The sequence below is a fragment of the Paramormyrops kingsleyae genome, chromosome 1 (assembly GCF_048594095.1).
Source record: "Paramormyrops kingsleyae isolate MSU_618 chromosome 1, PKINGS_0.4, whole genome shotgun sequence".
NCBI lineage: Eukaryota > Metazoa > Chordata > Actinopteri > Osteoglossiformes > Mormyridae > Paramormyrops > Paramormyrops kingsleyae.
The window spans coordinates 52,988,652-53,014,499 of record NC_132797.1 but is presented as its reverse complement, the minus strand read 5'-3'; the positions used below and the strand labels follow the sequence as shown (position 1 = coordinate 53,014,499).

The window sequence follows — 25,848 nt, the reverse complement described above, 5'->3', positions numbered from 1 at the left end:
TTTTTCACATGACTATATTCTGGAGTTAATCCTGGAGGAGATGCCAGCTCATCACCAGACACACTCACATGTTGACACCAGTTCACCTAACTGCAAGGATTTGGATTTTGGGGAAGCAAGTATCTGCAGAAAAGAATTAAACGGAAAGGGAATGTGCACATCCAAACAGATCTAAACACTGAAGACTATGCAACTGATATTTTGAATTCTTGAAAACCTGCTTGCTAAATCAAATCAGTTTTCTGCTGGTTGGAAAATATGAAATAATTTTACTGTATTATACATAGAAGCTTCGGCCACTGCCGAGGGAGAGGGAAGTCTTGGTTTCCCTGCTGAGATTGCTGCCCCCGCGACCCGACCTCGGATAAGCGGAAGTAAATGGATGGATGGATATACATAGAAGCTAAATACGAACTAAATTAGCAAAGGTGCGGCCTTATTTTTTGACCAATATCTGTTTTTGTAATTAAATATAATCTCCTATAATCCTTTCAGTTATTATTTTCATTTATTTCGTAGTCTTCTTTAGCTCTGGTTTTTGGTCAACTTGATCCAAAACCTGCATTTATGCTTTTGGATTGTCTCAGAGCTATGACATGTTAGTACATTGTTTGGCCTGGCTGCTCAATACACTAACATAACACCAAATAAAATTCACAGACAAGGTCATGGTGATTATAACAGTACAGATAAGAAAGACAAACGAAAATGCTGCAATGTTCCATGTCATGGAAGTCTTCATCCAACGAGTTACAGAAGAGCCTCTGACAAATGTTGGATACGTTAGAAGATACAGCCTCTATCACCTGTACAAAGGCAAATTAATGGTTACCTGTAAATCAGTCTAAAAATTAAATTCTTAGTCTAAATTCTAAATCAGTCAAAATCATTTCACAGGTGCATGATTAAGATGTTCTTGTTACAGTTTTGAGAATTCAGGCTTAAAGTACCAAACAACCTGGATGTTGCAGCTTTTAGTGCTAATTCCCCATTTCATGTTGCAAGTCAGCAAATTAGCTGCCATTTAATATTTATTACCAATGACAAAACTAGTTTAAACTAACATTTAACATGTAGTTAGAAAGCTAGATTTTTTTTTCAGTTTAGAAATCAATGATCAACAAGAAATAAATTAGTAATTATGGTTTGAACAAATTTGTCTGTAGCGTTATAGTCCATTGATTTAACAAAGCTTTACATTGGTAAGTACTTTTAAAACTAGTGTTAAGAAGTGTATGGCTGCACTTGGTATGCTCAACTCACCGTGGTAACACAGAATTCACATCTAGCGGCTCACAAACGTGAAGCGCTTCAGATGCTTCAGACGCTGTGAAATCTAAAGAGTAAAACTGAAACGCATCAATACTGAGATATTTTGCCTGAATACCGAAATTTGTTTTAGATTCACACATCTCTCAGTAATCATATGACACGTGTTAGCCCTACCTTCATGCATGATTCACCAATATGCAACATATAAAGCATTTACAATGAATGAAATGTCAGGTTCATTCACTATTAAAACTAGTAAAAAAAATTAGTCCTAACGTTTTCTGAATAAAAATCCACAATACAGTTACACTACCTAGTAGTTTAAATTTTACTTTTAATGTACAACCACAGAGGAAAAATTCTGGGTGAAGAAAACACATATTCCAGTAAATAAAATAGCTTTATTACATATCTCAAAATAAAATATTGGTTGAAATATACTTTTTTTTATATATAAAAACCCATTTTCAGAAGAAATGTTCAATGCATGGTTTTTTGCATTGGCTTTCTGCCATATTTCCTGACATATCAGAAATTCTTTCTGGGTCACAGTCTTCCCATGCACTGGCTACTGCCAGAAGAGCAGCTTCATCTGGGTCTGGATCTTCACTGAAGGACCTTTGAAACACCTCAGCAATTGTCCTCTTCTGTGGGTCCTGTTATAATAGGAGAAGCACAACATAAAATTAACAAAGGCATCAAGAGCCAGGTTTGTATGAGGAGAATCTCCCTTGAATGCACACCTTGGACTGGAAGCTGGTCAATTCTGCACTCTCAGAGAGGCTGGATTCTGAAAGCCCTGCCTCTTTCAACACATTCATCTTCTCCTGGATCATTGGCCTGGAGTGTGTGCAGGGCAGTGAGTTGAACCACACAGACCCATCTCATCTGCTGAACACAGTGTAGAGGGTAAATCTTTACCAGAGATAGTCATCAGCTGTGCCTTTGGCCACCAGATAGTGAACATCCACGCTGCTGGTCTGTCCAATGCGATGGACTCGGTCCTCTGCCTGAATCAGTACCTGGGGAATAGTCAGCAGATTGGTGATGGTAGAGAAAAGCAACACACTGGCATGTGACACCAAGTGGAATAGGACTCACCCCCGGGTTCCAGAAGAGCTCCGCAAACAGCACCAGGCTAGCTGAGTGAAGCGTGATGCCCATGTTGGCTGCTGTGATAGACAGCACTGCCACACACTTTTTTTCAGAGAACTGGAATCTATGGCACAGTGCTTGGCGCTCAGCTGACGGTGTGGCTCCATCAATACGTATATAGCTGATATTCTGAAGGGGGTGAAATGGTCAGCTGGGAAGATGGCTGAAAGTAGAGCTCTTTTCCTGAACAAATACATATCCAGGAGATAATGAAGTGAACCTTAACAGCCACATTTAGGTAATTTTTATTAGGGAATAACAAAATCTCTGCATCCCTCACCTTCTCTCCTAGTTCTTTGGTGATGCTGTCCAGCATCAACTTGTGGTGGGCAAAGACCAGGAACTTCTCCCGGCCACATTCCAGCAGGTCCATCATGTACTCCCTGATAGAAAAGAGAACCCACTGACAGATGATTTTTAATGGCCACCAAAGCAAAGGTAAAAAGCAGACTGATAATTAATTCATCCATCTTCCAACCACTTATACTGAGAAGGGTCACAGGGAACCTTGAACCAATTACAGACAGCCCAACATAGGGCACTGAGTGCACCCTGTAAGGCAGTAGTCTCCAACATTTTTTAAAATGAAAATAATCTGGGGAACTACAGAGTCATGACAGTATATTTTGTAATCCGGGGGTCCTATGATAGATTTTGCTAATACATAGGGGGCTCTTGAGGGTGTTGCAATGGAGTACAAATATCTTGAAGATAGACCTGTCGATCTTAATTGACCGATTGGCCAGCACTGCTGTAAGGGATGACAGTCCCTCCATGAGTTCACCCTGGAAGGGATTCCAGTCCATCACACACAACCACATATTATGAGAAACTTAGAAAGACAGATTGCAAGAGGATACTGGACTACCTGAAGGAAACACAAAGAACTTTACACATACAACAATGGAATTTGAACCTCCAACCCTGGAGTTCGCTACCCACTGAGCTGCCATGTAACTGCTACTAAATCAGTCATTCTTAAATCCACAGCTGCAGGTTCTACTCCAGTCCATCAGGTAATCTGGAACAGAACTCACATGACAGCTTGAGTCTTAGCCTCCGCAGTGTGGCTGTAGTAAACGAGAAGAGCTTCTTTTTCCTGACGTTTCTGCAGACAAGAGAATACCATGTACACAGGGACCCTGATACAGCCTACAAACAGACACATCTTGTTAACCAATCATAGGTCAGGTCAAGTTAGGTAGGGGAGCATGTGAGGATGCAGTGTGTGGCCGCACCCACCACTAGGGTTGCAACGATTAGAAATTTTGGTGATACGATTATAGTCTGAGAAATAATCATGGTTTCACGATTATCATGGTTATTTTACGTGAACTGATTTCACAACTGTATTAACATATATAAATCACACAAACACATTCTATAAAGGTTTTGAACTTCAGAAGCTATTTATTGCTACTTTTCAGAGATACTGCATAGTTCGAAAAATGAATTTATAAAATAAAATAAGTCTGTGTAACCATCTGTAAGGCTGAAAAAATCTGTAAGCTGCACAGAAAGAGGTTATTGCTGCCTTCTGAATACACCACAGTCAAAAAAGTTAAAGTAAAACAATTGAAGTAATCTCTGGGCAAACAGATGATATTTAAAGCTGTATCTTAACACACTCATGGAACAGAGAATTTATATTTAAATTCAAGTAAACTTGCTCTGTAAACACATCCAGCTCCTTTGATGAACTATACATTTTTTATATTTTCAGTTTGTATATCTTTTTTTAGCAAGAGAAATTAACTCAGACCAACCTGATGACTTGAACATAAATTGCACTGTTTAACTTAAAAATGCAGTTAAAAATTCTGCTTTAAGATACTGCATAGTTAGAAAAATAGAATATGTAAATAAAATCAATCTCTGTACACATCTATAGGTAGCACAGCTCATTTGTTGCTGCTAAAATACTTAAATGCAGTGACAATAAAAGAAAAACAAGAAAATAATGTAAAACCTGTCTACAAAAGAGCTTTGCCAGTTCACAACATCAGTTCAAGTTGAAGTGCAAAAAAGTGAGCACATTCAAGTTTTCTGAGCTCAGCCCACAAAACCAGTGGGTCACTGTCTGTACACTAACTGTAGGGAAGGACAAGTAAAATTTCACCTTAATAAAATAAGATGCTACATTTCCTGATCTGCAAACAAACGTTTTATGGGAGCTACCATTTTACTTTTTTTCTTTCATAACCACTGCGCTATTGACTACCGAGAACAAGGACCTATGCAAACAGGCTGCATTTTAAATTCCTTTTGAGACTGCCAGAGAAGAAAGCATAATGCTTGTTATACACTCACCTAAAGGATTATTAGGAACACCTGTTCAATTTCTCATTAATACAATTATCTAATCAACCAATCACATGGCAGTTGCTTCAATGCATTTAGGGGTGTGGTCCTGGTCAAAACAATCTCCTGAACTCCAAACTGAATGTCAGAATGGGAAAGAAAGGTGATTTAAGCAATTTTGAGCGTGGTATGGTTGTTGGTGCCAGACGGGCCGGTCTGAGTATTTCACAATCTGCTCAGTTACTGGGATTTTCACGCACAACCATTTCTAGCATTTACAAAGAATGGTGTGCAAAGGGAAAAACATCCAGTATGCGGCAGTCCTGTGGGCAAAAATGCCTTGTTGATGCTAGAGGTTAGAGGAGAATGGCCCGACTGATTCAAGCTGATAGAAGAGCAACTTTGACTGAAATAACCACTCGTTACAACCGAGGTATGCAGCAAAGCATTTGTGAAGCCACAACACGCACAACCTTGAGGCGGATGGGCTACAACAGCAGAAGACCCCACCGGTCTCATCTCACCACTCATCTCCACTACAAATAGGAAAAAGAGGCTACAATTTGCACGAGCTCACCAAAATTGGACAGTTGAAGACTGGAAAAATGTTGCCTGGTCTGATGAGTCTCGATTTCTGTTGAGACATTCAAATGGTAGATTCAGAATTTGGCGTAAACAGAATGAGAACATGGATCCATCATGCCTTGTTACCACTGTGCAGGCGGGCGGTGGTGGTGTAATGGTGTGGGGGATGTTTTCTTGGCACACTTTAGGCCCCTTAGTGCCAATTGGGCATCGTTTAAATGCCACGGCCTACCTGAGCATTGTTTCTGACCATGTCCATCCGTTTATGACCACCATGTACCCATCCTCTGATGGCTACTTCCAGCAGGATAATGCAACATGTCACAAAGCTCGAATCATTTCAAATTGGTTTCTTGAACATGACAATGAGTTCACTGTACGAAAATGGCCCCCACAGTCACCAGATCTCAACCGAAATAGAGCATCTTTGGGATGTGGTGGAACGGGAGCTTTGTGCCCTAGATGTGCATCCCACAAATCTCCATCAACTGCAAGATGCTATCTTATCAATATGGGCCAACATTTCTAAAGAATGCTTTCAGCACCTTGTTGAATCAATGCCATGTAGAATTAAGGCAGTTCTGAAGGCGAAAGGGGGTCAAACACCGTATTAGTATGGTGTTCCTAATAATCCTTTAGGTGAGTGTAGACAAATAGGAAGCGAACCTCAATCAGTAGCCTACAACACTACACGGCTAAATGAACCCTCATTCACCGGATGGTTCTATTACTTTGAAATCACTTCAGTTACTAACGTAATTTGACTCAATTGTTTTGTATTAGCCTATCTTCAATTGCACGTATATGTCCGCATGATGATCTTGGAGATGCTGCAACAAGTTGGAGGTGTTGGATCCTTTGGCCGCAACTTTTTTTTCTGCAAGCTCTGCAAATGGGTGACCCATCGTCCTGGATTTCTCCTTTAGCATCTTTTGGGTATCCAAAATATTCCCATACAGGAGACTTCAAGCGCTTCCTAGGTGGATATAGAGTAGTCCCGTTGTTGGTTGTCTCTCGTTCTTCTGTCATGATCCGCTTGGGGTATTTTGTGTGTGCTTCGCTTTGTATAGTTTTCGTCCGTGTGGGTCGCGTTATTATATGTCTTTGGTTCTGGTGGATTTTTATTTTTTATTTTTTTTGGCGGTATTGGGGAAGTCTTAACGGTGGATTAACCGCAATGTTTCACACCGTGGTTAATAGTCAAAACGGTTAATCCCTGTAACCATACCCACCACACGGCAAAACTCCTCAGGATCCCAGCTGGCGATCCCCCAGGCAGACATACAGTCCAGTCCCACCCTCCAAAGGCCATCCATCTACCGCTGCCAGGTGTTACATAGGCGTTCCCTTGGCCTGGTCCAGCCACTTGGGTCCTCAGCAGTGAGGATCCTGCAACTCAGATCACCCTCAAGAAAACACGCCACATGGCCATAGTGCAGTAACTGACACTCCCTCACAATGCAGGTAACGTGCCTCATTCGGGACTCCTCTAGCAACCGAACATTCGACATAAAACTTAAATCAGCCGTACCCAAGGATTCTCCGAAGAGACACTACTGAAATCATCTCAGCTCACTGGGTAGCGTCCATGTCTCACAGCCATACAGCAAGACAGGGAGCACCAGGACCAGACTTGGACCATCGTCCTCCTGCAAAGATGTCGGGAGCGCAGCACACCCATTTCCAGCGACCTCATGACCCCCCATTCTATTCCAATCCATCTGCTGACTTCATAGGGAGCGTCACCAGAGATATGAATGTTGCTGCCGAGGTAGGTAAATCTCAACAAGATCAACATTCTCCCTGCAGACAGACACACATTATTAATGGCTGTACCTAAGAAGTCATTAAATGCCCAGATCTTTGTCTTTATCCAGGAAACCCGCAATCCCAGACACTGACTCCTCGCTCAGTCTCTTAAGAGCCTCGATCAGAGCCTCCATTGACTCTGCTCACCGCATTGTCGGCAAAGTCCAGATCAGTAAATCTTTGTTCACGAACGGACACCCTACAGCTACTGAACCCCATGACCCTGCCCAATACCCAGTCCATACAAGAACTGAACAGAGAAGGAGCAAGGACACACCCCTGGCAAACCCCAGAATCAACTGCGAAGAACACAGATGTTCTCCCTTCTCTCTGCACAGCACTCATAGTACCAGTGTACAGGCTGGCCATGACATCCAGCAACTTCGGGTGGATGCCGCAAAGTCTCAGGATGTCCCACAGGGCAACTCGATCAACAGAGTCCAACGTTTTACGAAAATCGACAAAGGCTGCAAAGAACCTCTGCTGATATTCGTGCTTGCGCTTCATATTTGCACTTGCGAACCCTCAGTGCAAGGATACGGTTGATGGTAGCCTTCTTAGGTGTAACACCAGACTGCTCCAGTCGCTGACAGGTGTAGGATCACACATGCACATATCACAGGGCCTAAATTCCAGGTGGCCTGAGACAAGGCCGAGCCTGGTACAAGAGGCACCAAAGGGGGTTACACACATAAACACACACACACAGATAACAAGGGAGCCCAGCACTCCAACTTTTATTGCCCAAAGATTTAGGGACCTACAGACAAGCAGAGTGGACCTAATGGACAGGGGTCCCTCGACTTGGCACACAACCCCCTTCCCATATATTCTGCCTTACATATCATTCACCCAACAGACAAACACCCTAAAGGAAGTTTCATTTAAGTTTGGCTTTTGTATATCGTGTATATTGATTTACTTACGACTACTAGTCTCAATATACAGATAGGTTATGTTTGTATGTGTCCTTAGACAATCTTAGTGTTTTGTGTGCCACCCTTATAACCATGTTCACGGAGTATCACCTATTTTACCCCTTTGCACATGAACCCATATAAATTTAAATAAATAGATAGGTATAGCTACCATTGTATATATGTTCTCATGGTATACCAGAAGAATCTGGAAAGTGAGTGTAACCAATGTGTCCTATCTTTTAGAGAGTCTTCTTTGTTAACAATCCCCCTTCTCTTCCAACATTCCTTTGTGGTCCTTATCTGATCTTGGTGGACCGTTACCAAGTTTCTGTGTTCTAACATACTATATTAAAAAGAACTGAATTAAGGTGTACATTATCCATTTTGGAGAAGATCAATTAGAATAAGCCACACCAACCAAGATATGTTGTGTCCAGATGTGCAACTTATATTGATATTACCACAAACTAATGGCCACGCCTATCTATGGATAAGATGTGCTGTTTGTAATATGAATATTTGATGTAATGTCTGCACAAAGTGTAACATCTGTTGAAGTGCAACCCAAAACACCTGTATCCTATACTGATGTGAATCAGTCACATAGATAAAATAATTCATTGTTTAATCAATTAATACAGACGGTATGGCGTATGTACCTGTGAAGCTGGTATGGCATGTTTGGTGTCAAACTGATTGGTAATCACCCCTGATTCCAAATCTGGTCAGTGATTACCATAAAAGTAGATGTATCAAAAGTTATAACAGCTTAATGAAAATCATCAGTAAAGGGAGAATCAGTCGGGCCATAAATCCCAAAAGGACTGATACAGACCCCCTTCCGAAAGCCCGCCAAATGGATGGCCAGCCATTGGGCCAGGATTTGAATTCCTGGTCATCCCTATTCATGAACTTTAGACCATAAAAACCTGGACCTCAGAACAAAGGGGCGCAGAGAATAACCGCCAGCCCGAAGGAGAACATCAGCCGGGGCAAACAGATCATCAAGCGCAGAAAAGACCATCAGCCCGGGAGACGAGAAGCCCACAAGAAACCCTCCGGTGAAGGCCCAGCTGAACAGAGAACAGCACCCAAGACAAAGCTTCACCAGGAGAGAGAATCCAGAGGGGCTCCACTCCACTGCTCCAAACGCCGCACCTTCCTGAGTGCCATCAACTCAGCAGCTCTGCCAACAACTGCCAAGACCCCCCCCCCACTCTTCAACCAAGTAAGCCAACTTCCTTTCATTCTAACAACTTAAGCTGTTCTGTTAACCTGCTATAAGACTTTAGGGTCGTGTTCCACAAACTGTGCTTGCTTTGCAGAACAGTATTTCCCATTTAAGGTTACTCATTTAAATCCGGTCATTGCATTTTCATAATTACATCGTTTGTTTTATTCTGTTATTTCGTGTTTGTTGTTTGTGTTAGGTGTAATGTCTGTCTTATGTTAGTTGTAGTGTTAGCTAGGAATAAATGCATGTCTTTTACACAACTTCAGCCTCCGTCATTGAGTACTCACACTAAGTTCCTGCCTCTGTGCGATCTTGCTACACGCTCTGAACCTCAAACTCGCCTGAAACATCGCGAGACTCTCTCTCATCAGCCGTGAGGGGAGCTTCACAACTAATCGTTTACATGACCTGGTGATGCAGCTCGCTGGACGAGCCTTCTAACCCAGGTTACTAAGCGATACGGGTAATTAGTGAATCCCATTTAAGTCTCACATTAACAGGCTCACAGGGATACCGCAATTGAGTTTGGAGGAGCCGACCATTCAGCATAACGATTGGTTAATAATCAGCATTAAATAATAATTAATTAAACTTTAATTAATTTCAAACATATTGGTGGAGATATTAAAAATTACCTGAGCTAATAATTCCTACACAGGCAAGCAAGTGACCACGGATCCTGTTAAGGATGACCCTAGCAAGGACCTTACATGGCACTGAAAAGTGGAGCAGACAATCAACTCTAACCACCCCTCCACACTGAAGAACCATTCTACCATAAATGCATTAATAATCTTAACATTTTACAATATAACGAATCCCACGAACTTACTTAGCTGATGATAGTCTTCCAGACCAAAGCTCCATATTTTTGTTTCAGGGTCTGTCATAGTTACAGAAAACTGGACTGAAAAATACATTTTCACATAGGCCCCAACAACGTAATACTCTACAAACACTGTGGGCAAGAAATGTTTTCAAATAAACAGGTTTAACAACTGCAGCCACACCCACCGTAATTTCTAGATGGGATGCTTTTAAACAGCTCGATGAGCTTGGGGCTGTAGCCGATCTCCACCCTGAAGCGATAGCCACCGTGCAGCACGCATTTCCCCCTAACCAGGGACCCGGTGTTACGACCCGGTGTTCTGACCGGTCCAGCTTCCGCGGTCCCGTCGTTACGGCATGGTTCGGCTCTGGTGTGTGTCATCTGGGAATTGGCGTCTCTGCTTAAAAACCCCTCTCCCTGCAGCGATGGACGGTCAGTCACGTTCACCTAAGTTGAAGCAAGGCAGGATATGCTTAATTATATTAAATAAATACATAAAATAAACAGGACACTGCACCGTGCATAACTAAAAATAAAGCTCGTTTACAGCCATACGTATTTATACCCGGACCCAGAGCGGGTGCTTTTTCCCGGACTTCGTAGGGACCCTTCCTGTGTCCGCATCACATCTCGACTTGGGGGATCAGTGGCCTGTACTACGAAGCGGGGTTACTGGTTTAACGGGGTAACTTGTCAGATTTAAGGTAGTCTGGGCAAAATGTAAATGAACGAATATGAGGTCCATTTAAACGGTGCTACCTTAAATCCGACAAGTTACCCCGATAAGCCAGTAACCCCGCTTCGTAGTACAGAGTCCAGTGTTGGACAGTTGTAGGGATTAATGGTTGATTGTAGTGCTGAACTGTTTTAAGTAAATGACTAACCCCCGAGGATGTTACAGTGGACGCCCTGCGCTGAGGACGGGCCAACGACCTATCACGGCCAAGCCGCTGGGCTCCTTGTCTCTCAGGGGTGAGGGTAAAATGCGGACTGTTTACAAACAATGGACTCCGTGTTTATAAACAGACGTGTCGCAAATGACGCACGCCGCGTAGACAGACCACGTGTCATAGAAAGAAACCCATACGACGTTAACTAATCACGGGGTGCGTTCGAGGTGTGTCTATGGAAGGCCATTTGGGGCATAACGTCTACTTTGACGTCCGTGTTAACACGGCATATTTTGACGTGTTAACACGCAAACAAATAACGTCTTAACAGGTACATTATGAACGTCTTAACACGGCCAATTTGAACGTCTTAAGACGTTTAAAAATTGGGTGCTACCACTTTATCGGTTTTTGAGGGGAAGCCTGACGTCAGGTAGCTGATTGACTGTTACTGCCCAATCAGTTCCATGTTTTTCAAGTGCGCAATCGCAGGCGTTTAAATAGCGGATCCTGCAACAAAACTAATGTATCACTACTACAGTTCTTTTTTTAAATTAGATTTGTTTATAATAAGTGGAAAAAATAAACAATGCAATCACAGAATAATTATTTTGCATTTTAAAATAGTTTAATACTGCAGCACAGGAAATTGAAAAGGGGGCGTAAGTCTGCTTTAATTAGAAAAAGAGGGGAGCCGACTTGTTTGCAAACAAAGAATTAATACAGAAAGTGGAAAATTACTGAAATGGGAGGCAACCTCTGAAACATAGTATAAAAGTGTGCTTAGCGGAAGAAAACTTTGAACTTGCCTCGAACTCGCCTGCTTGAGCTGTGAGCTGAGAGGTTGGTTCCCAGATCGATCTGTACCATGGCATTAATAAAATATCATTTATTGTTTGTACCACGTCTCCAGAAGTGTGATCCTTTCTCATCAACGGACCCGTGGAGCAGGTGGCTCCAACAGAATACAATTTTGACTAAGAGAAAAGCAATTGTTAATATCTATAATGTAATTACGGATAGTAGTGTGACTTGATTAAATGTTAAAACGGATTGCCATACAAAAGGGCCTATTAGAGCTCATGACGAATTTTGATTGGTTTGGGTCAGCAAATAAAATGCAAGGCGGTTCATCCTTTTGGCGCCGAAACCTTTTGTCCTGCTCCTCAAGCACGCTCAAAATGAATAGGCAAGAGAGACTGCAGAATTTGGCTGCTAGATTTCAGCAGTTAGTATATCAGCAGACCTCTAGCGAAAATCCTTCCAGTTCTGTGAGTCTCATCGACAGGCAAGTGAAAATTAGACTTCTCAGGGGGCACGTGGAAAAAAAATTAATTAGACGTAAAAGGAATACATGTATGCGGAATATACGTGTTGTGTTTTATATAAATTTTGCACTTTTTAAAATACCAACATCGCCCTGTGCTTAGCAGACATCAGACAGAAATATTTAATTGTATGTTTTAAAACAGAAAAAAAAAGATGCACATGAAATGTACATGATGGCGTAAACACCAGTGTTAAAACCGCTAACACCAGTTAGGCACGTTAAATCCAGGGGGGAAACCGTCAGTAGATCGAACAAAAATCAAACGGTCACTTAAGTACAAAACTCAATTAGACCGCCTTTCAACGCGGATAGCCTGAAACCCTTTGTTTTCTCCCGACGGGATCCTCGCTGTGCGCGGGCTTTAGCTAAGGAGTGGTTTTATGATAATGCCTGAGAAAAAAAACACAATACAAGGTCATTAACATATTCAATTATGTCTATATAATGAGTGAGAGGGGAATAAAAGCAGAAAAGAGGACATTCTGAGTTGCTACTTACCTGAAATTAATTATTTGAGCTTTACCTAAGGTTAGGATCCATTAAATGTGGAGCCAATTTCTAGCCCAGGAGATTCATGTCCATGACCAGCCCACTTTTTTTCAGGAAAGTGTAAACTGGATAAATGAGGCAATATGTCACTTATTATTCAATGGTTGTATTTGATTTTTTAAAATATGAAGAAATGCAATTCAAATGAATAAATGAAATAATATCAAAATTAATTTCGCAGTTCTTCACATGTGAGGCATGTTGCACTACTATACAATTTTTTTACCTGTAAATGGCTTAACAATAACATATCTATAACAGTAGTCATCTATAACGGTAACAGCTGCCTGAGTAGTGTACTGGTCTCTGCAACTTTTATTACTGTCTCATTATCTATCAACATGAGGATTTCCTTCTCTGTGCACAAAGGCCTCCAAGTGCTCCTGAGTCAGTGAGCTTCGTAACCTGTTATTTTATTTCCGACTGGCCCAAAAGTCAAGCGGCCCACCGGGAAATCTCCCAAATAAATTGAGAATTTAAAAACGCTAATACAATAATTATCATTCAGAACATTCATTGAAAAGCCTCTATCAGGCACCATGTGAAAACTCACTATACTGTCTATATTTCACATTTGCTAACATAAGTTATTCTGCCGATCTGTTGTGCTTGTTTTTCATAAAGACTTAGGATGTTTAGGAGAGGTCAGGAGCTCAGGAGGACTGTACGAGTCAGACAGCGGCTAACCACAATACGACTGGCTATTCTGCCAAATAGCAGAGACACTATATTTATACCAAGGGGTAAGTTGGTAGAGCAGGCTAAGATAGGGGCAAAGATTGCTTATAACTCCTGCTGATTTAACCTTTATATAGAGATGCTTAACCAAGACAAATGAAATCAACTGGGATTTAAGATAATTCTCTAACAATCTAGGGTAGCCGGTTTAATAATAGTAAGAGTAACCAAATGGTGTGGCTTTCAGTAACTGAGTTGTTTTATTTGTTAAATTATGGCAAGGAAACCCTATCATCCAATTACATTTTGTGGTTTTCATTTTTCCACAACAGCAGGGTCATCAGTAAAGAAAATTGTGGTGCCACTCTCCATGCCAGAGAGTGCATTCATTGAAAAAATAAGAGAAGAATTCCCTAGTTTACAGGGTGACTTCTGCCTTTGCAGAGTTGACAGATGGAGGAGAATCCACCAACTGGATCTCTCCTCTATCTGTCCCTCTTCTATAAAAGCATGTCCTGTGCTGAGAAGATCAGCTGTGTACATCAGACCAAAGGTATGTTACTGTCAATTGAATCAACTTCCAATGCCTTTCAAATTTCACATAGGCCATAACGATAAAATTTGTGGGGGAAAAAGTAAATTCGACATACACAAAGGTTAATTGCAATATTTCTTTGAATTACCTTTATTGCAGTGGTATGAATAAGAACTTAAAAATATATTATTGATTCATTGTCAATTTCATAGGACAATGGGGAAGAGGAGTTCAGAAATGTGCATGACAGGGATATGTTGGAGGAACAAAACAGTTCTGAGGAAGAGGAAGAACAAAACCTGTTTGAGGAGGAGGAGGAGGTATAAGATGGGTCTTTCATTGGTATCCTTATATCAAAAAGGCTGTCAGTAAACTCTTAGGCAGTTTATTACTAATTTTTATTTTTTACCTATATAACCATTTATTTCTTTATTCATTAATTTGTTTGTTATCATGTATTAGCAAATAATTTATATTACTACTGTACTGTATTGTCTGTGTGTCATATTCTAGTTAGGAATCTATTTAGATCCTCCTTTTGTGAATGGCTGTAGTACTTTAAGAATGGCTTCTGTAATTTCAGGACACACTTCCAGAGCAAGCTATTGAACAAGCCGGCTTGCCGGAATGGCATGCCCTTCGCAGCCAGCAGGATGAAGAATATCAACGTTCACTTTCAATAGATAGAGAAAGGGTAAGAAAATGCAGACATTTTCATATGGGCAAGTCCTTCTACATAAGCAATATCATTTCTCTTTTAAATTCTCTTTCAAGCTCGTTCTTCTGTTCAATTGAATGTCACTTAAAATAAAGTTTCATATGACATCAGGAGAGAAGACGAAGGCAGGTCCTGGAGCGGGAGCTGAGAAGAGTACAGGTAAGTCATTTATAGTGTGTAAAATATACACTCTACATTGACATTTATCACAAAAGATACAGTATATTATGTTTTGTAGGTCATAAATACCAGAAAAGAAAAAATCAATCGCATACCAGAGGCTGAAAATGGGATGACCATTCAATTTAAATTTCCTGATGGTGCCTTAAAAAGGAGACGCTTTCTATCTTGTCAACCATTCCAAGTAAATTTCGCTAACCCCACTTATTCTTCTACTCAGTGTTTAGAGCAAGTTAGATAATAGAAATAAATAAATTGATGTACATTTCCCTTTACAGGATCTAGTTGCCTTTGCAGGCTGTGATGAAATGGCCAGTGAAATATTTTCACTTCAGATGGCCATGTCACCGACCTCACTTCTAAGCACCAAGGAAGGTTCCATAGCAGACAATGGCATTACTGCACCATGTACCTTGTACATTTTGTGGATGTCAGGGGATGAAGTGGAGGTGAGAGCCTTTAGTGTTTGTTAGCACTGTTTTATGAGGGGATCAATGATGAAGTGATATGGCAGAAATGTGCATTTTGACCCAAGAAACAAATGTTCCTTGAGAAACGCTTTAAACCACTGGAAAATTAACTTGCATAAGTCCTAAAAGTGCTTTATGTTTGGCTAGGCTATGTGCATACTAATTTTATTTATGAATTCATTTTAGGATATAACATCAAACTCCTCCACAGCTCAGAATCAAATGCCAGCTGCTCCACCTACTGCAGTCTCCACCTTTCCCCCTGCTCCGTCTCCACCAAACAGTGTCTCCACCTTCTCGCCTGCTCCGTCTCCTCCCATCACAATCCCCACTGTTCACCCTCCTTCCTCTCCGAGACACAGTCCCGTATATATTTCCTCCACTGCCTCAAGCCTCAAACCCTGAAGAGTACGTACCTGTACATATTTTTGAATAGACCATTGTTATATTGGGGCAAATGTTTTACTGTACAAATACTAAAATACTACTTTAGTATAGTCAGTAAACAAATTATGGTCTACATTAAAATGTGTAGTAAACTGACATTGCAGACATGAATTTTGTGTTTGTGCATGCCAAATAAAGAAACACTGCTCTCTAATCTCCCTCTCTTAATACAGGCCTTTTGACATTGCTGCAAGACTTAAGACTCTGAAGTCAAGGGTCCATCATCTCACTCCACCAGCCAATCAGATAAATGTTCTTCGTAATGAAGAATTTGATTGTGCTTTGAGAGCCTTCAGACGACCAGCCTTTGATCCAGAGTCAAAATTAGACATCATTTTTATTGATGAAGATGGTCAGGGAGAAGGGGCCATATATGAAGGTGGACCTACCAAGGAGTTTTGCAGACTTCTAATGAGACAGCTCCAAGGACACCAGATATTTGAAGGGCCCCTAGAAGCACGTAACCTGGCCCTTGACAGTGTTGGTATGTTTGTATACAAACATAGGAGTGAATCCCAGAATCACACACATCAAGATCTAATGTCCATGCTGAGTTGCTTTATGATATGAACATTAAGTGAATAGCTTGACCTGAATCTGCATGATTTACTGCAGTGTACTGCTTCCTCATGTCTGGCTGAATAGACAACAGAAATCCGCAAGTGTACATGTGTTCCTAATAAAGAGCTCAGAGATCATGTTTTAACATTATTATGCTTAATTACCCAATGTCTCTTTTTGTTTGTAGCCCTTCACAACAACACCTACAGAATTGTAGGGCAAATGTTAGCTGTTTGCCTGATCCAGGGGGGAGTGTCCCCTCACTTTTTTTCACAAAGGCTTGTCAACCAACTCCTAAGTCTTCCATCTGCCCCAGCAACCATTGAAGAAGTGGTAGACCATGGTCTAAGGACTAAACTGGAGAAGGCAAGTTTCATGACACACTGCAAACATGTACTTACCTTTCATGGTCTTTTGTTTACTTACCTTTTGTAAATAATAAAATGTCCAAAAGTCTTTGTCATGAAACAGTGGTTCAATGAAGTACATTTACCTTTACCTCGTTTGCTAACTACAAAGCACCTAATGTTATTAACTCATTAAGTTACATTTACTCATAATCACAGGAAAGTCCTGTAAATCATTTTAAAGTATTTGATATAGTTTGAGATATTACATCAGACAAAAAAGTAATGTTTTTACTCATTATTTTGCGTTTAGTTTGCCAGGTGTTTCTGTTTGTATAATTTCAGATAAGCAGTGCAGAGACGCTTGAGGATGCCAGACAGGCTGTTAATGAAGCAGCGGATGAGTTGGCTCTGATGGGAGCTCTGAGGCACCTTCAGTCTTTGGATGACAGTAAGCAGCTGATGGAGGCTGTGCTCCATTTTTACTGTGAGGGGCGAATACAAGCAGCCATCCAACAGTAAGTCTGTATTTCAAGCAGAAAACTTGCCCTTATTTGAAACTACCTACACTTCTCGTACTTGGTTGCACTTTTGTTACCCATTGTCCTGAATTTTAACAGCATGTTCCGAAGTACATACCGTATGTAGTATTAGTAATACTACAGTTACAATTAACTTTTTTTCTGGTGTCAGACTCAGAGAAGGACTGAGTACGCTTGGGGTCCTGGAGGAAATCACCTTACACCCTCAAGCTTTTGAGAAAATCTTCCTCCAGGACACATCATCCCTGAAGGCCAGTGATCTTGTGGGGCTTTTTCAAGCCAGATGTAGGTCATTGCCAGGATCTAATCGGAGGAGGTTGGAAGCCAGGACCATTGCCTTTTGGAAGGATTGGCTCCTGGATATAGAAGGTAAGTCTCCCTGTGCCATGTTTAAAAATATCAGTATACTTTATTAATTAAATGGAACAGCCCTTTTGGTTTTCTTTCATACCTTTTTTTCTATTTCTTTTCAGGGGGACTTGCCCATCCAATCACGCTGGAACATGTGTTAATTTTTGCAACAGGCCTCAGACGACTCCCGGCAATGGGTTTTGAGGTGCAGCCAGAGTTAGCATTTTTGCATGCAGAGGATGGACTGGCCAGGTTCCCAAAGGCAAACACATGTTCTCTGGTGCTCTACCTGCCAGTGGGCCAAACATACAATGAATTTAAAAATAACATGGATCTTGCAGTAGGCTGTGCTCATCAATTTGGGGAGGGATGAGTTTTCGAATTTAAGCACTAAGGGAGCTAAATTCAGAATTTAGGAAGGTGTTTTAGAAGTTTTTGGAGTTGGGTTTATTAAATGTTCTTAATTGTTGAAAATGCTTTTACAGAATCACCAGACAAGCAGTTGTATTTGGCCTTTTCTGTTTATTAAACTTTCATTTTAAAAAACACATTGGCACTGTCATAAGATCCCAGATGTTTATGTGTGTGGTACTTGAGAGAGGAAGTTGAGAACCTGTTCAAAAATATCAGTGCCCAACCTGTCCGTAGCTCCACCAAAAGGATTTATGTGTTGCCTGAGGTGTTGCAACTGTTCATCAGTGGGTGTACACTGGCTGTAGGGAACCTGGACTTTTTGAGGCCATTCAAAATCAGGTGCTCTAGCCTCCTGGTCAGCTGCCGCAGCCACTCCCAAACCTCCTGGTGCTGCTGTTTCATGGTCCTGTGCTGCAATCACTACCCGATCTTCCCCTGAAACCGGCTGCTCATCCACTCCAAATACACCTTGGACACCAGTGTGATGCACCTGCTGTGACAGGCAACCTTGCACAAAAATCTGATTTGGTGACATGTATCTGGCAGTTCTCATTCGGTGGTGGTTCCATTGATTTGCAAACAAGTTGAGGTCACGATTTATCCGAGGCAGGTATACAAAGTGAAGAGCCCAGAGGTGCATTTCGCTACTACAGTTCATTATACCTTCATTCTCCAGATATGTGAACAATGAATGGTAGATAGGCCTGTCGCGATAGTCGATAAATCGATTAATCGCACGATAAAAAAAAATGCCCTCGATAATTTTTCCAGCCGCGATAATTTCATTTGCATACTTGTTTGTTATCCGCGACTGAATGACAACTCTCGTTTCCTTAGCGTAGGACAGCGGTTCCCAAACTAGGGTAGGCGTACCCCCTGGGGTACGCAAGAGGCTGTAGGGGGTACGCGAGCGGGGGGAATCACGAATTCGAACAACGAGACAGTCAGTAATTCTCACAACAGCGGAGTCGCTGTCCTCCAAAAAAGCCGTAAAACACAAAATACAGTCGTGTTTATGTCATATGTTTTTGTGCTTATTAAATTTAAGTGTTTCCAAAGATTAATCCCACAACAGTAATAAAATAAATGTCTTTAACATAAATACTAAAGAATAGATCGCTTTAATCGCTATTACAGTTGGGTATGGGCACGCGGTCTTATTTAGAAAACATACAAAAAGAGACGCATATAATGTTTAATCATTCGTTAATTAGTATTTGTCCGGTCCAGGAGGTTAATTTTGGGGATCGTTAAAGTGATAGATCACCTATCTTGATTAAGCCTGATTCGGTTCGTTATATATATTATTAAAAAGTAAATATTAAGTAAGAATGAGAATATGAACAACCATGGGAATTATTTTTACAGTGAAAACAATTGATATTAATTATATTGTATGTCCTTGAGTAATCGATAAAATCAGTATATGCAAGACATCAATCTGTAATAGTGGAAAATATGTCCAGTTGATATGTCCAGTATGATCTAGGTCTGTGTGGTCAGACACTGTGCAATAAACAGAATTTTTAGGAACATGGCAAATGTTCACATTGCAGCATGGAAGTAGGTTCACTGTCACAACGCTGACCGGGGAAGCAGAGGCGAGGAGACATATAGGATCGATCAGGGAAATGCGGGGTTTAATGAGCAAAAGGAACACACACTAGCGGTAAAGCAGAATTACAATACAATGACAGGACTGGAGAAACAAACGGAAACACGGACTAAATACAATGGACTAATGACAAGTTTGACAACAATCAGGAACAGCTGGTAAACACGGGGAATCCACACAGGGTTAACGAGGGGGCGTGGCACACGGAAAGAGCGGACGATCGAGGCATGACACTCACTGGAGTGCTTTGTCACAGATAACTTAATTTTCTTTAACAAAGTGCCTAACTGCACATTAAATAAAGTCCTGCATATTTTTCTATTCTGAAATTCTGCCATGGCATGCACCAGTATGATGCTGGTGCAACTTTCCCAGGACCCTAGTCAAAAATATCTGCCACTCTGGTCGCGGAAAACAAGCGCTAATGGAAATATATGAAAAACATGGGAGCGGTAGATTTTTTGAAATTTGACGGGAATGGGACGGTATGGGAATGACATCCCACGGGACTGAATGGGATGGGAATGGGTTTTGAAAATTTGGTTGAGCCTATTGTTTAATATTTTTTGAAGTGCAATTTTGTTTACTGTACATCCATTTTATTTATTGTTTTTGGTATTTATTCAAGTGCATTTTTTGTTAACAGAGACTGAGAGTCCATTGCTTTTATTGTTTTTGGTTGTTTTGTTCATTGTTATTGTGGATATTTAAAATGTTTTTCATTTTCAGTGTTAAATAGTCTAAAAATAAACGTTTTTGAATTTTGAAAGGCGTATGTACATTATTATGCCATTATCATTATTCTAGATGAAAATGGTCTCAGATCGACAATATTATCGTTTATCGCGATAATTTCTTGGACAATTTATCGTCCAGCAAAATTTGTTATCGTGACAGGCCTACCCCGGTCGCCGCGGGTCCGCTCCCGGGTGGGGGGGGGGCTCTTTGTATGGGCCCCCCTTGGATCATCCTGCAGTGTTGGGGGGGAGGCGTGCCGGGTCACTGCGGTGGGCGGCGGCCCGTCCTCCCGGGGGACGGGCTGGGGGGGCTGGGGCTCCCCCGGTGTGTGGGGGGCCGTCCGCCGGGGGGTGGGGGGGTGGTCCCGGTGGGTGGGGCCCTTCGGCCCTGGACCCGCCTGCCCCGGTGGGGGGGTTGCGGGTGGGGCTGGGGGGCTCGCCGCCCGTCCTCCCTCTGCGGGCCTCCCTGTGCGGGGGTTGGCGCCCCCTTAGTCCCTCGCGGGCTCCCTCTCGGGTTGGGTGGGTGGTTGTCTCTGGGATGCGTGGCTGTGGGCCCTTGTGCTGGGGGGGCGGTAGGGTGGCCTCGGTTGCCTGGTTCTCCTGCCTTCGCCTTGGGCCTGGGGGGGGGGGGGGTGCTGCCGCCTCCCCTGACGGCATTAAATGCCAGCACATCCAATGACAAATCAGGTCACACCTACACTTGCACATGCATACAAGACTGGTTGAGCGATCAATATCATTATTATTATTACTTTTTAGGGTATGTTATAGATTTAGGAATTGAAATATACATATATAACGGTACGATTACGTGTGTGTATGCTACATATATATAATACTGATTTGTATTAATTATTATTAGTATCACTGATGTTGTTATAATTCTTGTTGTTTGATGAGTGTTATGTTTCTTATGGTTGTTTGTATTCTGTATTCCCCTATACTTCATTTTTTTTTCCATCCCGCCTACATTATTAGTGTTATTATTTCTGTATACCTTTTTTTTTTTTTTCTCTCTCCCCCTCTCCCCATGGTGATTGATGTCTATTATTGTTACGCTTGTTGTTTCTGTACCCCCCCTGTTTTTCTCCTTTTCCACGGTACTGGTGAGTTCGGAGCGGCCACAATCTTTGCTCTTGAATGTAATGTAAAATAAAGTTGTCCTCTGAAGAGGGGGGGTGGTGGTGGGCAATAAAAAAAAAATAAATTAAATGGGAAATACTGTTCTGCAAAGCAAGCACAGTTTGTGGAAACACGACCCTAAAGTCTTATAGCAGGTTAACAGAACAGCTTAAGTTGTTAGAATGAAAGGAAGTTGGTTTACTTGGTTGAAGAGTGGGGGGGGGGGGGGCGGTCTTGGCAGTTGATGGCAGAGCTGCTGAGCCGATGGCACTCAGGAAGGCGCAGCGTTTGAAGCAGTGGAGTGGAGTCCCTTTAGATTCTCTCTCGTGGTGAAGCTTTGTCTTGGGTGCTGTTCTCTGTTCAGCTGGGCCTTCACTGGAGGATTTCTTGTGGGCTTCTCGTCTCACGGGCTGATGGTCTTTTCTGTACTGTTGCTGGGTGTTCTCTACGCTTGATGATCTGTTTGCCCCGGCTGATGTTCTCCTTCGGGCGGATGGTTTTTATGGTCTAAAGTTCATGAATGGGGATGACCAGGAATTCGACTCCTGGCCCAATGGCTGGCCATCCATTTGGCTGGCTTTCGGAAGGGGGTCTGTATCAGTCCTTTTGGGATTTATGGCCCGACTGATTCTCCCTTTACTGATGATTTTCATTAAGCTGTTATAACTTTTGATACATCCACTTTTATGGTAATCACTGACCAGATTTGGAATCAGGGGTGATTAACAATCAGTTTGACACCAAACATGCCATACCAGCTTCATAGGTACATACCTCATACCATCTGTATTAACCCCTTGGGACCGGCGATCCCGCCGGCGGGATCTGACAGAAATTTCGCAAAACCGTTTAAATAACTCCGCGAGTTTTTGTCATATACACATTTTAAAAATACTCTCAGAAACCTTGGACGGTCTACTTTTCAAATATATGTAGGTAGAAACTAAATATATTTTTACAGCTTCGTGATACGAATTGAAAGAACAAGAGTGACTGACTTAAGCGTCTGCGTCTCGAAGCGGCTCTGATCGCCCACCCACTTGCAAATCGCGCTATTCGCATGATAATAACATGATAATCCGACAGTTAGTATTGGGTAAAGAAATATGTGAATACGCCCATTGTGACCGAAATAAACAAGAGCACATGTCTGGGTAGTGTTTACACTGATCGGCTACAATATAGCACACGGATACGTCTCTGCCGCTGAAGCTTTGCGCCAGTGTTGCCACTTTCAGCAGCGAAGCTCATACCTGTGTTCATAGCTCAGTGGGCTAAGCCTGTGTGCCTGCAATCACGTGGTCGCCGATTCAAACGCAGCGTATTTAGAACGTGAATAGCGATCTTACGCTGAGAGCGGTCCTAAACGCTCCCGACGCAAGTAAAACCAAGAAAGGTGACACGTTTTGTTTTTTTGCCTATTTAACCTAATTTTAAAAACTTTAATACTTCTGACAATGGAAGTTTTGAAAAGAAGACAGATAACGGATTTAGTCAGTGTTTTTTTCAGGATTCTACATAATGATTTCAGCGAGATATAAACTGAAATACACGAGAAAGATACGCAGTCGATGATGCCCTCGTCCCCAGAGCGTCAATAATAGTCACTGCATCATATTTATCGCTTTCTATATTTATATAGTCACAGTTTTTCATTTTTCATTCCATCTATCAATAAACTGTGAAAGGGATTTTATTGTTGCTACTTTTCTTGCGTTTCAAACTGCCTTTCCAAAGTGATGGGTGTGGGGTGCAGTGACATTCCAGACTGATGGGCCATTGACAGTATGCAAACTACTACAGGTGTGAGGACACCTATCTCATCAATATTCATTGTGAAGACCACTGACTTTGAGAAAAAGAGTGTCACTCCAAAGTTCTAACACTTTAGTAATCAAACCATATAAAATTTCTGAATGTCACTTTCACCTATGTGTAGCCAACCCCTGTGTCTATAAGCTTCAGAGCTCAAAAGTCTTACCTAGAAATGTCTATAATGTGATTTTTTACAATTTCTCAGCATGTCTGAAAATAGGTTTTTGAAAAGTATATGTTTAAAGTTGATTTTAACAAAAAATAGAATAATAACATTCTAAGAGGTCTCAGATTATTGGTGCTGAGTTTGTGCTGAATAAAAGCAAATGTATCACTTTGGGATAAATGTTTTTTAGATAGGTGAAATATTTTAAAATGTGAAGGCATGTCAGACTACCTCGAAAGTGGAAAAAAGGCCTCAGGGCCCAGGGGGTTAATTGATTAAACAATTAATTATTTTATCTATGTGACTGATTCACATCAGTATAGAATACAGGTGTTTTGGGTTGCACCTCAACAGATGTTACACTTTGTGCAGATATTACATCAAATATTCATATTACAAACAGCACATCTTATTCATAGATAGGCGTGGCCGTTAGTTTGTGGTAATATCAAAATAAGTTGCACATCTGGAAACAACATATTTTGTTTGGTGTGGCTTATGCCAATTCATCTTCTCCAGAATGGATAAGATACACCTTAATTCAGTTCTTTTAACATAGCATGTTAGAACAAAGAAACTTGGTGATGGTCCACCAAGATCAGATAAGGACCACCAAGGAATGTTGGAAGAGAAGGGGGGGGTTTAACAAAGAAGACTCTCTAAAAGTTAGGACACATTGGTTACACTCACTTTCCAGATTCTTCTGGTATACCATGAGAACATACACTCACCTAAAGGATTATTAGGAACACCATACTAATATGGTGTTTGACCCCCTTTCGCCTTCAGAACTGCCTTAATTCTACGTGCCATTGATTCAACAAGGTGCTGAAAGCATTCTTTAGAAATGTTGGCCCATATTAATAGGATAGCATCTTGCAGTTGATGGAGATTTGTGGGATGCACATCCAGGGCACGAAGCTCCCGTTCCACCACATCCCAAAGATGCTCTATTGGGTTGAGACCTGGTGACTGTGGGGGCCATTTTAGTAGAGGTCGACTGATATGGGTTTTTCAATAGCTGATGCCAATGACGATATTTAGGAGTCAGGGTCAGCCGATGGCCGATATATGCTGCCGATATTTTTTGGCCGAAAATTGGACGTTTTCCCCTCTATTTGCATGATAAAATATCACATTAATAATAACAAACGATACACAAAATTTCTCAACTTAGCATTTATTGAATACTGACTTGTGTAAATTTAAATATAAACTTCCATCCATCCATCCATCATCTGCCGCTTGTCCGGGGTTCGGGTCGTGAGGGTAGCAGCTTCAGTAGAGGCACCCAGACCTCCCTCTCCCCAGCTAACCCCACCAGCTCCTCGGGGGGGACACCGAGGCGTTCCCAGGCCAGCCGAGAGATATAATCCCTCCAGCGAGTCCTGGGCCTGCCCCGGGGCCTCCTCCCTGTAGGACATGCACGGAAAACCTCTCCGGGTAGCCGCCCAGGAGGCATCCGCACCAGATGTCCAAACCACCTCAACTGGCTCCTTTCAACGTGAAGAAGCAGCGGTTCTACTCTGAGGCCCTCCCGGATATCCGAACTTCTCACCCTATCCCTAAGGGAGAGCCCAGACACCCTGCGGAGAAACCTTATTTCGGCCACTTGTATTCGCGATCTCGTTCTTTCGGTCATTACCCATAGCTCATGACCATAGGTGAGGGTAGGGACAAAGATGGACCAATAGATCGAGAGCTTGGCTTTTTGGCTCAGTTCTTTCTTAGCCACGACGGACCGGTTAAGCGCCTGCAGAACTGCAGACGCCGCTCCGATCCGTCTATCTAGCTCCCGATCTCGCCTACCCTCACTCGAGAACAAGACCCCGAGATACTTAAACTCCTCCACTTGAGGCAGTACGTCTTCCCCAACCCGAAGAGGGCAAACCACCCGTTTCCGGCTGAGAACCATGGTCTCGGACTTGGAGGTGCTAATCCTCATCCCTGCCGCTTCGCACTTGGCTGCGAACCGCACCAGTGCCTGCTGGAGATCCCCAGCAGATGAAGCCAGCAGGACGACATCGTCTACAAAAAGCAGCGAGGCAATCCTGAGGTCACCAAACTGGACACCCTCGACGCCTTGGCTGCGCCTAGAAATCCTGTCCATAAATATGATAAACAGGGCCGATGACAAAGGGCAGCCCTGGCGGAGCCCAACACGCACCTGGAACACGTCCGACTTATTGCCGGCAATGCGGACCAAGCTTCTGCTCCGTTCGTACAGGGACCGGATCGCCCACAACAGTGGACCCCGGACCCCATTACAAAAACAC

At 42.2% G+C, this 25,848-nt stretch overlaps 3 protein-coding genes across 4 annotated transcripts in view; 2 read left to right on the top strand and 1 right to left on the bottom strand.

Annotated features, from left to right (window-relative positions):
• The window catches only part of nme9 (NME/NM23 family member 9), a 34,289-nt gene extending 33,658 nt beyond the window's left edge, over window positions 1–631 (top strand). For both annotated transcript variants that reach the window (XM_072716610.1, XM_023810139.2), the window contains one exon: window positions 288–631. In XM_072716610.1, coding sequence (XP_072572711.1) covers window positions 288–400 — 113 coding nt within the window. In that variant the 3' untranslated portion in view covers window positions 401–631. The remainder of the gene's footprint in view (window positions 1–287) is intronic.
• Window positions 632–1,677: 1,046 nt separating this feature from the next.
• On the bottom strand, window positions 1,678–11,076 carry smarcal1 (SWI/SNF related, matrix associated, actin dependent regulator of chromatin, subfamily a-like 1). Its single transcript, XM_072716599.1, has 8 exons — window positions 10,990–11,076; window positions 10,430–10,552; window positions 3,465–3,535; window positions 2,708–2,810; window positions 2,374–2,556; window positions 2,194–2,294; window positions 2,016–2,112; window positions 1,678–1,928 (listed from the first exon to the last, which is right to left on the bottom strand). The coding sequence occupies exons 2-8, from the start codon at window positions 10,484–10,486 to the stop codon at window positions 1,740–1,742; spliced, it is 801 nt and encodes a 266-aa protein (XP_072572700.1). The 5' UTR covers window positions 10,487–10,552; window positions 10,990–11,076; the 3' UTR covers window positions 1,678–1,739.
• A 2,519-nt stretch (window positions 11,077–13,595) lies between these two features.
• Window positions 13,596–18,288, top strand: LOC111842969 (G2/M phase-specific E3 ubiquitin-protein ligase-like). The gene is made up of 13 exons (XM_023810146.2): window positions 13,596–13,617; window positions 13,997–14,105; window positions 14,300–14,407; window positions 14,671–14,781; window positions 14,917–14,964; window positions 15,044–15,169; window positions 15,264–15,434; window positions 15,667–15,863; window positions 16,076–16,386; window positions 16,651–16,829; window positions 17,156–17,328; window positions 17,504–17,721; window positions 17,826–18,288. The coding sequence occupies exons 3-13, from the start codon at window positions 14,342–14,344 to the stop codon at window positions 18,074–18,076; spliced, it is 1,851 nt and encodes a 616-aa protein (XP_023665914.2). The 5' UTR covers window positions 13,596–13,617; window positions 13,997–14,105; window positions 14,300–14,341; the 3' UTR covers window positions 18,077–18,288.
• Window positions 18,289–25,848: the final 7,560 nt, after the last annotated feature.

Bases quoted from the DNA above. Each gene is read 5' to 3' on its own strand.
- smarcal1 (XM_072716599.1), bottom strand. From the start codon at position 10,486: ATGACACACACCAGAGCCGAACCATGCCGTAACGACGGGACCGCGGAA. The intron at 3,536-10,429 runs GTCAGAACACCG...TCTTGTCTGCAG, and splicing joins GGACCGCGGAAGCTGGACCG to AAACGTCAGGAAAAAGAAGC. The intron at 1,929-2,015 runs GTGTGCATTCAA...CTATTATAACAG, and splicing joins TGACCAGCTTCCAGTCCAAG to GACCCACAGAAGAGGACAAT.
- LOC111842969 (XM_023810146.2), top strand. From the start codon at position 14,342: ATGTTGGAGGAACAAAACAGTTCTGAGGAAGAGGAAGAACAAAACCTG. The intron at 15,435-15,666 runs GTGAGAGCCTTT...ACTCCTCCACAG, and splicing joins TGTCAGGGGATGAAGTGGAG to CTCAGAATCAAATGCCAGCT. The intron at 16,387-16,650 runs GTATGTTTGTAT...TTTTGTTTGTAG, and splicing joins CCTGGCCCTTGACAGTGTTG to CCCTTCACAACAACACCTAC.